Source organism: Suricata suricatta, chromosome 9, assembly GCF_006229205.1.
Source record: "Suricata suricatta isolate VVHF042 chromosome 9, meerkat_22Aug2017_6uvM2_HiC, whole genome shotgun sequence".
Classification (NCBI taxonomy): Eukaryota; Metazoa; Chordata; class Mammalia; order Carnivora; family Herpestidae; genus Suricata; species Suricata suricatta.
Window position 1 is genome coordinate 75,008,775 of NC_043708.1, and position 14,406 is coordinate 75,023,180.

General features: G+C 43.6%; 1 protein-coding gene across 2 annotated transcripts in view; it reads left to right on the top strand.

The window, feature by feature from the left end:
- The window catches only part of FMN1 (formin 1), a 391,026-nt gene that overhangs the window by 90,275 nt on the left and 286,345 nt on the right, over positions 1-14,406 (top strand). Inside the window, exons 1-2 of one of the 2 annotated variants that reach the window (XM_029951577.1) lie at positions 7,844-9,478; positions 10,877-10,994. In XM_029951577.1, coding sequence (XP_029807437.1) covers positions 8,102-9,478; positions 10,877-10,994 — 1,495 coding nt within the window. In that variant the 5' untranslated portion in view covers positions 7,844-8,101. Of the gene's footprint in view, positions 1-7,843; positions 9,479-10,876; positions 10,995-14,406 lie in introns of those variants that run through there. The other variant, XM_029951580.1, reaches the window with a different exon arrangement.

Consider the following 14,406-nt stretch of genomic DNA (forward strand, 5'->3'; position numbering starts at 1 on the left):
ACTTAGTAGACCTTTCTATAACAAAGGATCCTGTTCAGACCAAAGGACCCCTCTGCCCAAGTGGATATGGAGGAGGGAATTAGGAGGGGCAGCTTCCTATATTGGCTGTCAGTTTATCAATAAATACTTGTTTCATATTGGCAAGGCTAAAAAAAAATCTGTTCAGTGCAGGTTGATGGCCCTGAAAAAGTTGGTACATTACTATGAAAATATGTCTTATCCATACTATGTGTCAGGCATTGATGAGCGTGTCAAGGTCATTAGTTCACTTAATGCTCCTAATAACCCGTGAAGTAGATACTTTTCTTATTGCCAGTATCCTGGTGAGGAAACTGAGGCATAGGTTGCTTGCCCAAGGCCAAGCTTCTTGAAGGAGCAGAGTAAGATGTAAGCCCAGGACCCATGGCCAGGATCTTAACTGTACGCACTGCACTCGTTCCTGATCATTGAAAGATCACAAACACACTGCTCTCTTACTTGCTTCCATCCTCACAAGTATGCCCCAGCCTCTCTTTTTGACGTTCAGAGTTGTCTAGTTTGTTACTGACGTTCAACCCCTTTCCCCTAGAGATTTGGTACTGCTCAGTGGGACCAGTCTTAGAAACAGTTTATGCTAAGACTGCTCAGTGGAGAAGGCCTTAATCACTTAGACTTGCCCTTGAAGTAGGGCAGGTGCAGCCTATTGTGTTTAAAAAAAAACAATTAGTAAAACCTGTTGCTGGCTAATTGTGGGCTGACCTAACAGGGTGTTATAAGTGTTGTTGTGTTAGTGAGCAGAGGGAAGGCACACCATGAAATCAGGGAGGATACTACAAAACCGAAACAGAAAGAGATGCCTAAGGAGGTTTCTGACTTGGTCTTGTACTTGGTCTCATGACTCCACTTCCAAGATGTGGAAAATGAGCATAAGGAGGATGCTGTTCAGGAGGAAGGTAAGCTCACGGGCCAGGGCAGTAGGAAGATGGGAGCTGAACAGGAGTTAGGACCCCTCTCTTCCCATCTTGTTGCTTACTTGAGCAGTGTGAACTGGCACCAGTAATTTAGCTTCTCTTGATTTCAAATGGCTTCTGTAAAGCAAGAATGTGGAACTAGTCGATTTCTAGTATTTCTGAAGTCCTGTTCAGCTTCCCACCAATTTGATTCTACCCACATTCTTTCATATTCCTGAGCTCCTTTCACAAGATGTCATTCATTTAACAAGTGTCTTTTTTTGAGTATTGTGATTTCATCATTTCCTCCGATCTCATCATTTGTGTCCATCTTCATTAAGTTAAAACATCCTTCCTAGACCAAAAGACCCATCTCTACCCATTACCCCACTCGCATCTTTATCCACAGCTTCCTTCTTTTCTCCCCAATCCCATGGTATAAACTTGTCTTCCACAGAAATAGTTTCTATACCCTTACTTACCTTTAGTAATTTTAACTCCTTTCTACTTTCTCAAGCAATTGTCACATGAACTTCGTTGAACCACTTTAAAAGCTAGAAGCGATTAGTCGTTAAAAACAGTCCCAGAACTTGTAATAAATTGGATAAGAGAAACAGGAGGAGAATCATGTAGCCTGATGCTGTGAAATTAACCTCAGGTGCTCTACTTTTCCCTTACCTTTCTGGGGTTTTATGAGAATGTGGGAGGGAATTATCTAAACTGAGGTGGGGGATTCCAAAGAATAGAGGTTGAGAAGACTTTAGGAAGTTTTTCTTTGAAGCAATGTCCCATTTCTGCAAAATGACTTAAAAATACTTTTTAATGCTGATGCCTCTAATCTTATGAGAGGCACGAAGCTAGGTTCTACTGACTGGTCTCAAGTGATGTGCCTTTTTGTTGCAACCACCCTTTTAGGCTTATCCCACCGGGTATCTGTTGGACTAATGTTCTTATTACCTGAGGTGCAGTTACCTTCAGCCTTAGTATGAGAGGATGGTGAGAAGGGAGAAACACGGAGGATTCACTAGTAGTAAATTTTCCACGCAAATATGTGTTGAGGTTTAAAGTAGCTGGGCTGGGTACCATTTGTTTTTAACAAATAGTTACAAAGAACATCACATGGTCAAATGCTACCTGTGTTAACTTAGTTGTTTAAGGTGGATCATTTTATCTGGCCTTTTTCACAGGTCTAGCTGTTAGAGGGCTTAAGGGTTTCAAGGTTAGAGAACTGTCAAGAAACATGAGTTTCTTGTCTCTTTCTAAGAATCAAATGGACATGAGACAGATGAACAGGAGAATATCAAATTTAATTTCGTAAACACAGGGAATCCACAAAGACAGGTTTATTCCCAAGACAGCAAAATGAGGCATACATGGCATCCTACGGGAAAAAGGGGGTAGAGGCTGGGACTTCAAAGGGAAGGAAAGCTATTCACATGAAACAACAGCAGATTTTTGGGAGCTGGATGTTTATCTTGCCAGATAGATGGGTCACTCAGATAAAATTTATCTCTGGTAATAACCATTATTCTGGGAAGAACCCTCAATTTAGATTTTTCTGTGTGGTGAAGGGAAGGGCAAAAAGTTTCTCTTGAGCCTGCAGGATCTCAATTGCCTTCAACACAAAATAATCTTAATGACAAAGTGGCCCGTCTTGGGGTGGCCTGCCCTTGGCCCCTACAGAACAAAAGAGATTCAGGAGAGGTTGTAAAGGAGAAAGTCTTGGCTCCTACTGGTTTTGTGTAGTAGGTATTTAATAAGTATTCATCACAGAATAAGACACTGAGATAAATGATGTTCAGGAGAAGTGATTATTTTTCTTCCTGAAAATGTTAAAGGATTAAATAGACTCATTTTTCAAGATCAATCAACTAGGATCAAATTTGCAGGCTTCTTAAAAATCCTAGAACAGAGCACAGGCAGTAATGCCTCTGACAGTGGCTGTAGCAACATTCTTCTAGATAGGTCTCCTGAGGCAAAGGAAATATGCAAAAGTAAACTATTGGTACTATGTCAAAATAAAAAGCTTCTCCACAGTGAAGGAAACAACATTAAAAGACAGTGTACTAAATGGGAGAAGATAATTGCAAATGACATATCTGATAAAAGTTTGGTATCCAAAATACATAAAGAGCTGATACAACTCAGTGCTCAAAAACAAATAATCCAATTAAAAATGGGCAGAAGACCTGAACAAGCATTTCTCCAATGAAGACCTCCAGATGACCAACAGACACACAAAAAGATGATCGACATCACTCGTCAGGGAGATGCAAATCAAAAGTACCATGAGAGATTATCTCACACCGTTTTCAGAATAGCCAGAATCAGTAATACAGAAAACAAGTGTCAGCGATGATGCAGAGAAAAAGAATCCCTCTTCGACTGCTGGTGGGAATGCAAACTAGTGCAGCTGCTCTGGAAAACAGGATGGGGGTTCCTCAAAAAGTTAAAAATAGAACTACTCTATGATCCAGCAATTGCTCTACTCGGTGTTCCCCCCAAAATACAAAACCACTAACTCCAAGGGATACACGCACCCCTGTGCTTATTGCAGCAGTATTTACAATAGCCAAGATATGGAAACAGCCCAAGCATCCATCAGTAGAGGAATGGATAAAGAAGTGGCATATATATGTGTATATAAATATATATATATGTGTGTGTATATATATATATATATATATATATACACACACACAAAAGAATATTTTTCAGCCATAAAAAAGCATAAAAACTTGCCATTTGCAACAACACGGGTAGAGCTAGAGTGTATTATGTTAAGAGAAATAATTCAGTCAGAGAAAGACAAATACCATATGGTTTTACCATGTGGAATTTAAGAAATGAAACAAATAAGTAAAGGAAAAAGGAGAGAGAGAGACCAAGAAACAGACTTTTAACTATAGAGAACAAACCGATGGTTACCAGAGGCAAGTTGGGTGTGAGGATGAGGGAAATAGGGGATGAGAATTAGAGTATTTATCATGATGAAAAATAAATTGATTTAAAAAATTGGCAGACTTCTTATTTGAACTTTATGGTCAAACATTTTTTGTCTTCTTAAATGACCAGCAATAGTAACATTTCTAATAGTCTGAGAGTCAGTATTCAAAGTTCTATTTGAAATACCATGCTGCTCTTTCTTATTCCTATTAATACTTAGATGGTAACTGCTTGCTTTCATTCAGAATTGTTTTAGGTCCAGGGGCACTTGAGTGGTACAGTCTGTTAAGCATCCAAATTCAGCTCAGGTCATGATCTTACAGTCTGTGAGCTCAAGCCCTGCATCGAGCTCTGTGCTGACTGCTCAGAGCCTGGAGCCTGCTCCAGATACTGTGTCTCCCTCTCTCTGCCCCTCTCCTGCTCACACACTCTCTCTCTTTCTCTCAAAAACAAGGAAGATGTGGTATATATTCACGATGGAGTACTACATGGCAATGAGAGGGAATGACATACGGCCATTTGTAGGAAAGTGGATGGACCTTGAGGGTGTCATGCTGAGCAAAGTAAGCCAGGCAGAGAAAGACAGAAACCATATGTTTGCACTCATAGGTCTAACAGGAAAACAGGAGAGACCTAATGGAGAACCAGGGGGAGCGGAGGAGGGAGAGAGAGTTGGGGAGAGAGAGGGATGCAGAACTTGAGAGACTATTGAATGCTGAAAATGAACTGAGAGTTGAAGGGGAAGGGGGAGGGGGGAAAAGAGGTGGTGGTGATGGAGGAGGGCACTTGTGGGGAAGAGCACTGGGTGTTGTATGGAAAACAACTTGACAATAAAATATTGAAAAAAAATAAGTAAATATAAAAAAAATGGTTTTAGGTTCACCAGTTCTTATTCAAACTGAGTCTGAGGTATAAAGTACTTAGTTACAATTTATGAACAAAGTGTCACCTCTTTCTTGGCTGATTTCCCCTATTTAACTTCATGTTTCATGAAGGTGGAGGGCTGGAGTTTTCTCCATCTTTACATCCCTGGAGCCTGGTAGGTAGCTGGTGCTTAATGATGATTGTTGGATGAATACATCTTTATAACAGAGTTATGTTTTGTAAATGAAGGAAGGTTGTACAGGGAAGCTTCTTAATGTGTTTGACTCCAGGGGATGCTGTGTCTTGTCTGTGACTAGTAAACAAGCCACCGAGGCATTGTTGCTTGATTTTTAGTTTTTATAAGGAGCCACTCTAGATTTTCCCTTAAATTGCTTGGGGAAAGAATGATCATTCTCACATTAAGTGTTTTGTGAAGTTGGTCTTCTGTGTCATCTCAGAGGCTAAAATACACTTTATGTTCTAGTGAGAGGCGACCAACTAAATATCTAGAGGTACAATTCCTGGACTGTTCTTTTGGTCGTGGTTGCCTAACTTTTTTTTTTAAGTTTTACTTATTTAAGTAACCTCTACACCCAACATGGGGCTTGAATTCATGTCCCCGAAATCAAGAGTCACACAATCTTCCAACTGAATCAGCCAGGTGCCCCCATGGTTGCTTAACTTTTAAAATAAAACTAATACCTTATGTACTTCTAGCCAAGGGCCTGGGATCAAATCATCTCATAGAACTCAAGACTTGCCATACCTTCCATGAAATTGTATTGGCATCCGGGTGTATTGAGAGAATGCTGAAAATCATAATTCTGCTCCATGCTGTTGTATAAATTTTTTTTCTTTGTTTTTTAAAATTTATTTTTGAGAGACAGAGAGAGACAGTGCAAGCAGGGGAGGGTCACAGAGAGAGGGAGGTACAGAATCAGAAGCAGGCTCTAGGCTCTGAACTAGCTGTCAGCACAGAGCCTGACGCGGGGCCTGAATCCACAAACGGTGAGGTCACGACCTGAGCCGAAGCCAGACGCTCAACTGACTGAACCACCAGGCACCCCGTTCAAGCTGTTGTATAGAAAGACCAATAACTTTTTGGGAACACTTTATGTCCCATTTAACCCAGATCTGCTGGCAGTGTTCAGAAACTTATTCTAGATACCAATAATTCGTTAGGTCCAAGAAAATGGGGCCTCTCAGTTAAAAAGACCAACACCAAATAGGTGTCACTGACTCCTCCTCACACCCCAGTGTGGGTGGTCTATGTAGTTCTTAAGAAAACTGATCGTATGACCTGGTGTGGTGATTCCTTTTTTCCTCAGTCTTAAAGAAGCAGAAGTCTGATTTTTATCACAGGGCATTTCCTCTGGACAGGAAGCTGTTCTGAGACTTGAATGGTGCCCCACAAAGCTTTCTGGGTGTCATGGCGGCCTTTTGATGAAGTGTGCCCTGGTTAATAATCCCAAACACACTAGCACCAGGAGTGAATGGGAAAGTCTCCATTTAAACACAAGGTCAAACCAGGAAGTGCTGTCTTAACTTTCCCGTAGGGATTGGTGGGATATGAAAATGTGTACCCTTTTTATGTGAGGGTTCCTTTCAAACACACAACTAGAAATGTATTGCAGTCAAAATTTCTCAGTGTTAATGCTTATTGGGGAACATGATTCAAGTCATTCGTGTGACATTCACGGCTGTTCCCTGATGTGGATCAAGCAAGACTGCTGTTTTGTTTGTGGCTCCAGCTTCTATCTCAGAGAATAAATTGCTGTTTGTGTTTAACACTCGGGCTCAATCTTCTGGCAGCTTTGCTCAGAGAGCCGGTGATTACTCTTAAGCCAGTCGGACTGTGCTGATCCAGTGCAGTGACTTGTCCATCCCAGGTGCTTACTGGACGCCTGCTGACTGGACCAGATTTGAAAAACACTGAGACCTTCAGGTTTGACGGAAAGCGGTCCCCAGAGTCAGTCATGCAGCTAGGAAACAAAGCGGCAATTTTTCCACGTCCTTCGTTGCCAGGTTCCCAGCATATGATCAGAGTGTTGGAAACTACCTTGATCTGATGGTTGGTGGTGATTTTGTCTGTCCTTGTTTTAGGCAAAGTGATAGAAATCTGATTGCCAGAGACCTTTCAGATGTGTTTCTCTTTAGGGGAATGTGGCTCCCTGGGGACCTTTGATGAATTGCTTTTCCTAACAAGGCTGGTTGTGTGTTACCTTGGATCATCCCAGGTTTCACTTGGTTGGATCACTGAAGCAGAGAGGGGTGCCCTTCAGCCATCAGGATTCCTAAGGAAACCAGGAAGTCCGTGCTGCTGGGCACAACCCCGGGGTTGGCACAGAGCGTGTGGAGGGTAATCATTCCTGCTGGGCTGAGGCTGTTTACTCTGCAGGCCTAAGGCTGGTGGCCACTGGGCGTGGTGGGCGTGCTTGCCTAAGTACCTGTTTGTAGAACAGCGAGACACCCGGGCAGAGCTAAAACAGCAGTAATCTGAAACCAGTCCTGTGGGTTTTTTTCCCCCCTCTGCCCCGCCAGCTAAAATCTGCATTCCTGATGAAACCTGCAGGGAAACGGAAGAGAGCATTAAAAAAAGACAGCTTCAAGAGCAGTAAATCAACTGCTGTTGAGAGTTCGGGGCATTTTGAGATCATCTGTTTCCCTACTTTTATTTCTTTGCTCTGGGCTTTTTAAGTGGCTGTTGATCTGTGTGTGCTGTTGGGTTTTTTGGCCTGGATGGTGCACAGGCTTCCGACCAAAATTTAGATGGCAAAAGGGAAACGTTTCATCATTTTCCTGCTGATTCACTTGTGAATTTCTTGGGCTGCTCCGGGGTGGGGGTAGGGGGTGGGGGTTGAGGGCTGTAGGATCTGCTCGCCAGCTCAGCACATTCGGGAGCCTCCCTTGCTCACCAATGAGGAAGTTGAAAGCTATCGGGAGAACTGCAAGCAGGCGCTGGGGCGGAGCTCGCAGTGAAGTCCTGGGCCGGGATGACAGGGGCCGACTGACTTTCCCTCCGACAAAACCCCTTTTGTCCCTGGAATAAATACGGAAGTCCCAGCTGAGCAGCCTCCCCAGTCCGCGTACAGTAAGGTGCGCAGCCTAGGCTGCGCCTGGGCATTAAGCTTGGCCGACTCCTTACCGCTGGCCCTGGGCGCACCATCCTCGCCCACACCGGAAGGAAGGCACAGCGAATGACCTGAAAGAGACCAAGTGTGCTTGTTACTCTGGGGCGGAGTCAGCCTGCCGGGTCCTGTTGCTCTCGCTGTCCTGGAAGTTCAGAGCCCATGGTGTGGATAAGCTGAGCCAGTAGGGCAAGTGACAAAAGTCAGAACTTGCACCGAGGGCATTGACGAGACATGGAGGACGTTGGAGACTCTCTGAATGGCAGTGATGATGTCTCAGAACCAGAAAAACCTGAAGCCAGACTTGAAGTGGCCCAGTCAATCCTGAGCAAGTTTTCCATGAAGACTCTGTTTGGGTTTACAAGTAAGTTCGAATCTGTGAAGCCTGAAGAAGAAGACGCGGTCCTGAAGGCATTCCACAGTCTGGTCCTGGATCCAATACCTCAGCTGGATGATCCCAGCAATGGCACCCATCAGCAGAAGCCAGGGGCCCAGGTCCTACCTGACCCGGGAAATGATGGCAACGCAGCAGGCATGGAGACGGAGTCCGAGGGAAATCAGAGCATAGCAGACGCAGGGATTTCTCTCCCGGGTCAAGAGCTTCTTCCACTCACTACTCAAAGTGTGAACAGAGACGATGTCATTTTGGTTCGTGGGACTCTTGTGAACACCACCAGTGATTCTGACTCTGATGATGGTGGCCAGCAGCCAGAGGAAGGAAGCAACACTAGTCGCCCACAGTCCCCCAGTGTTGTATCTGAGCCATCTCAGGAGCCCAAAGAGAAGCCACGTGATTGTGGGGAAAATAGTATCAGTGGGGAAAGGGATGATGCAGAGCTCTGTGCAGAAGGTCCTCAAAGGAAGCCATCGGAGATAAGTAGCAAACCGGAACCTGGTGATGGTGGCCTTCAGACAGAGCACAGCCCCGTCCAAGGGCAAGCTGAAGAAGACAGTTCCCAAGTCCCACCCGCGGAAACAGACCAGAACATGATTGTTGGTGTTACCGACAATGCCGCATCTAAAAAAGAAGTCCCTGGAGAGAAGTCATTCCAGCTGCCAGCCTTTTTTAGCGGGCTTCGCGTGTTGAAGAAAGGGGCTACAGGTGAGGGAGGGAAGACCATCACTGAAATTAAACCAAAGGATGGAGACCTGGCCTTGCTCAAATTGATGCAGCCTGTTCAGAAGTCCTTGGCACAGGCAGGGCCCGAGACAGTGAAGACTGGGGAGAAGACAGCTGACCCGAAGGCCCCTCCCACTCTCCTGGAGCAGCTCTCTCAGCTGTTCATCCTTGACATGCCCAAAGCAGAAGCGAGGGCAGGAGCCCCTGAGCAGCCTAGAAAGGAAGAGATGGGCTGTGGTGCTGCCCAGGAGAGCCAGAGTGGCCCCAGCGGAGCCCAAACCCAGGGTGGAGAGGTCAAGCCAAAGCCCCCAGAGACCGCCCTTGAGGCCTTTAAAGCCATATTCATTCGTCCCCCCAAAAAGGGGACCACAGCTGACACCTCAGAGTTGGAAGCTCTTAAGCGCAAGATGAAGCATGAGAAGGAGTCCCTGAGAGCTGTGTTTGAACGATCCAGGTCAAGGCCAGGGGATGGCCCCTCTGAGTCCAAAAGCGTATGTAGAATTGGCTTTTGTGTTTTTTCATAAGATGCAGTGCTGTATTTTTCAGGTTTCCTGTCAAAGCGAGGCTCAGTTACCTGTTGTTAATGGGTCTCTTCTAGGTGAAAGAGAATTACGATCAAATCATCCTTGTAAGGAGTGAAACTGCGTTTTCTGTCTTTTTCATATTTTTCTGGAGTGTCATAAAAGGGATATATGTTAAGATGTGTGGGTAGGAAAGGGAAACTGTCACTGTGAGTTGAAATATTAATAGTAGATGTTCTTATAAAAATTAGGCAGCACGAGACAGCGATGCAGTAGGGAGATACAGCCCAGATTTCCTCACCACCTAATTATACCTCCGCAAAAACTAAATTTTAACCTTGAAAGTCTGCCATTTGGCAAAAATAGGTATTCGTGATAGGATTAAGATGTCCCCGGGTTGGTTACATGGCATCCTGATTGCTCGATTTAGGTTGAGACCTGGTTTTCATTCTAACTCTGCTATTCCCTGACTGGGTGACCTTGGTTCACTCTGAGCCTCCATCCCCTCATCTGCAGAATGCAGGGAATAACCTTCACCTTCCATGGCAGTTGTGAAGATTAAATCAAGTTAGCACCCAGTCACCACCTAATTAGTGCAGGCTGCTACTCTCAACAAAATTAATTCAGATAATTTATAAAGACTAACAAAGACCTGTCTAGTCGATTTTAGAGGTTCATGAGAACCATGAATAGAATTTTCGTGTAAACTCAGCATACAATTATTATCCTTTCCTACATACCTGATCAGTTAAGACGTTAAGAATTTAAAAATCTTTGAAAACATTCTTAGGATGTGGTTAAAAACTAAACACGATATAGCATTCTCCTAGTTGTAAAACTCAACCCCTATAAAAGAGGCTTGAATGTGAAGGCCATCTCCTTTATTGAAAGGAAAGGAAAGGAAAACAAATGGACATCAGCAACGTGTGGTTTTTAGAGAGATGTATCTTGCTTGACCTACAGCTGAGTTGTTTGGGATTTATCTATAAACATTCCTATAAATGTACCTGATTATAGTACATTTGTATTTGTATCTTCAGCTCAAAGTTTGTGATTTCTTTTTAAATAGTTGTATAATAAACACCATCTATTAATGGTTGTATCACACATGGCCTTGGGTATGTGTGTGTGTGTGTGTGTGTGTGTGTGTGTTTGATTTTTCACCCTCCCTCCCCCACTGATCACTTTACTTTTCTGGAAAAGAGAAAAGGGTCATTCCGCAGTGAGAAGTTTCAATTACAGTGAATGATTGCAATGTACAGTAGGCCATTAAAATTAATTTTAGAGTTAGAGTTAGTGTGTTTTCAGGGATTAATTGGCACTGGCCACATTTCACTTAACTTATTTTCTTCCCCCACTTTTCAACAGCCTGACCAGAGCCCCACTGAGCAGGACGATAGGACTCCGGGCAGACTCCAAGCTGTCTGGCCACCCCCAAAGACAAAAGACACAGAAGAAAAAGTGGGATTGAAGTACACTGAAGCAGGTAATGGGAAAAGAAGGCAGGTACCCGGGAATACATGCTTTGCTACAGTGGCTTTTAGTGCGACTTCAGCACTGCCAGAGTTTGAGTTTTTGTTTCACTGTAAAATGTAAGGTTGAAGGCTTTTCTTTTCGGTTGTGCTGTTAAAGGGAACCTTTGCACGGTTATCATTAATGAATCTCAGAGATGAAAGGTGAATGCAATGGATTCAATGACGGGGCTGGGGTGGGCAGGTGTGTAAATGTAGGAGAACCTTTGGGGAACTGAAGCGAGCAGGTAGATTACACATTCCTCGGAGAGCAGGGGTATTGCTCATACTGTTGTGCGCTGGTGGGGGTGCTGGAGGAGGCAGAGTGGGATTCTCCAGAGTTGCAAACCGATTTGTGGCTTGTCTCTGAGAATGCTTTTGAGCTACGGGGACCTTGTGGGGAGTGAACGCACAGAGGCTGTATCAGTTACTCTTTCACTTCTGTTAGACAAAGCTTTATTTAATGCATGGCCAATTTTAAAGCAATCTAACTCTCTGGAAACCTTCCCAGGAGCTTTGCTTGAATATGTTAAAATGGAATGGGCATTTAGATATTTTTACTCTAACTGGAAGGTTCACAGGGAAAGAAAACACAAGAAGGAGAGGATGGTGTATCTTAATTGAATATATATATTTATGTATCTTGGATGAAAGCTCTTTTGTCTTCTTCCTGATATTTGAAGATTATCCATATAATATAGGCTTATATTTTGCTGGTTGTCTTCAGATATGTGTGTATATGAAGATTAGTCTGTTCCCTTCCTACTCACTGATAAACATGAATGTCTTGAATTTGGGGGGGGTTTAGTAATATGTGGGTTTCTGCAGTATCATAAGTGACTTCAGTGATCGAGAATACAGATGCATTTTGAGTTGGCAAATGAATCTTCACTTCTATATCCTGATGGCTTTTATCCTCCATTTATACAATTGCAAACTTTTGACTCTCACAAGACCTCAACTACTTTACTGCAATTTTTTTTTCCTGTAGTGCCTGACTTACAGAATGAAAAGTGTCATAGCCTTGGTGAAAAAGATATTTACAGCTCTTCCAGTCTTCCTGTCTACAGCTGATTTTTTTCCAGAATTGAAATGTTGGTGGTTACAATAATTGAACCACCTACCAAGTTCTTTCTCATGATCTGGCACAATTTGAACAATGAAAAGAGCTAATGTTTGCTTTCATGGAAAACCAGAACACTGGGACTTCTGATTCCTAGTTCATATTGGTGATCTAAATCTTGTTCCTGTCAGTATATTGTGGTAGTCTTCCTTATAATGATGAGCATTTGCTGAGTAGGGAAGTAACTGAATGTCATAGATGGTTTTTTAAATCCACTTCAGAGATATAATTCATTGCCAGAAAGTCAGGACACTAGTTGACCTCATCTGTGGCTTTCTCAATCTTAGCTTGTCATGAAATGTATTTGCAGAGATTTCTAAGGTCTTGGTTGAGATGGGGGCGGGAAGGACCCATAACGGAAGTGCTGCTGGGTGAGCTGAGGACAGCACAGTGACCAAGGGCTGGCTCTCCCAAGTCCCCAGCCCGTTCCCACAGGGGGCAGTGCTTCCTTCCCATGCGCCCAGATCTGGAGCTTCATCTTCTTAGAGGGTTCTGGGTGCTCCTTACACCGCTGATGTCCTTTCCCTGGGTATCAAGATAAAGTGCCTGCAGCTACCTATCTTTTTACCCCATTTCTTGATATCAGCATAGTGTTGCCTTGTCATTTATTGTTAATTTTGAAGAAATTACAGCATTTTCCTTCTGATTTTCTTTAAAAAAATTTTTTAATGCTTATTTTTGAGATAGAGAGAGTGAGCGAGCGAGCAAGTGAGCAGGGGAGGAACAGAGAGGGAGACACAGAATCTTAAGCAGGCTCCAGGCTCTGAGCTGTCAGCACAGAGCCCAATGCAGGGCCTGAATCCACAAACGGTGAGATCATGACCTGAGCTGAAGTCGGATGCTTAACCAACTGAGCCAGCCAGGTGCCCCTCCTTGTGATTTTCTTAAACTGTTGTTGAGAAAACTGGAGGCTTACAAGCTTTTGGTGTATTGTTTAAAGCATTTCATGTTACTTCCATTGGTTTCCCTGCCTTAAGGGAAACAAAAAATTTGCCACTCTGTGATGATACAGAAACAGTGAGATTAGATTCAAGACATTTCAAGGTGTTTGAAGTCTTATGCTTTTACATCTTCCATGCTCTTTATTTATCCTCGGGTGTATAAGACTCTAGAATTTCTATTGCAGGTGTGTTGTCGAAGTTCTGTGCTATGAACATTTAAGCCTAGGCCTTGGCAGAGCTGGGAAAGAAACTGTTGTTCATCACGAGTCCCACACTGTCCTTGTGTGCCCTCAGTCACTTCAGACTTGCTACTGCTTGGATTTTCCTTTATGTAGAGTTTATCATTCAATGATTCCCCCTAATTACTAGAAACTTACCTTTTGTTCAAGTATAAAAATAAAGCTTATTTCAGAGAACCTGTCCCTTTAAACTGTGGCTTCTGGAGTCCTCTTAGTCCTAGGGGGTAGCTGGTGCTCATGCTAAGAGGCCCTCTGCCACTTGCAAAGCCATCAGCGTCATTTATACTTAGTGACACTGTAACTACCTTGCTTGGCAGCTGAAGCCCTTCAAACCTCCAGTGCCATCCTGATAACACTGTGCCCACTGCCCGGGGCTCTTCCACCACCAGTGTTTGAGCTCTTGGAACTTTGGTGAAGTGCCAGCTAAAGGAATGACCAGCACCCATCAAAGCCATCCTGCAGGGGACTTGCTGGAGGTCCTGGAGTGGACGTCATTCGCTCAGTGAGCAGCCCAAGTGTTAACTTACGGGGCCTGAATTGCTCTGCTCAAATAAGAGCACATTGCTTTCTGCCATCTTGTGTGCTCTGCTCTGTTAGGTCATTGTCTGTGCAATCCTGCTTTGGGTCTGGGTGCCTCACACCAATTTGGAGTGGAAAGAGCATTTCTCTCCCTCTTCCTGGGAATTGGGATTGGGACAATCCCACTGACTGACCCCAGGTTCTTTTTAGAATTGTCTTTCCTTCTTTGGGTTTAGGAGTTTGCTGTTGAAACAGGCTTTGTGGGATGATCTTGGTTTTCTGTTTTTGTTTTTAGTTATTGTTGTTTTTGTGTTTTATTTTCATTTGTGTGTTTTGTTTTTATTATTTTTTTCTTTTTAGGAATTTCTTTCAGCAGGCTTCTTGTATCCTTAAATGGTTAATCAACTCATGTTGATTCTGTGCCACTTCACTGTGCTGAAAGACCAGAAACATCTGGATGCAGTAAACTTGATTAGCTTTTGAAGCTTGAGGCAAAGTAAAGCTCAATCACAGCAAAGTGAAAAGGTGTGTTAAGAAACCCACAAGGGCTACCTAAGGAAAATGT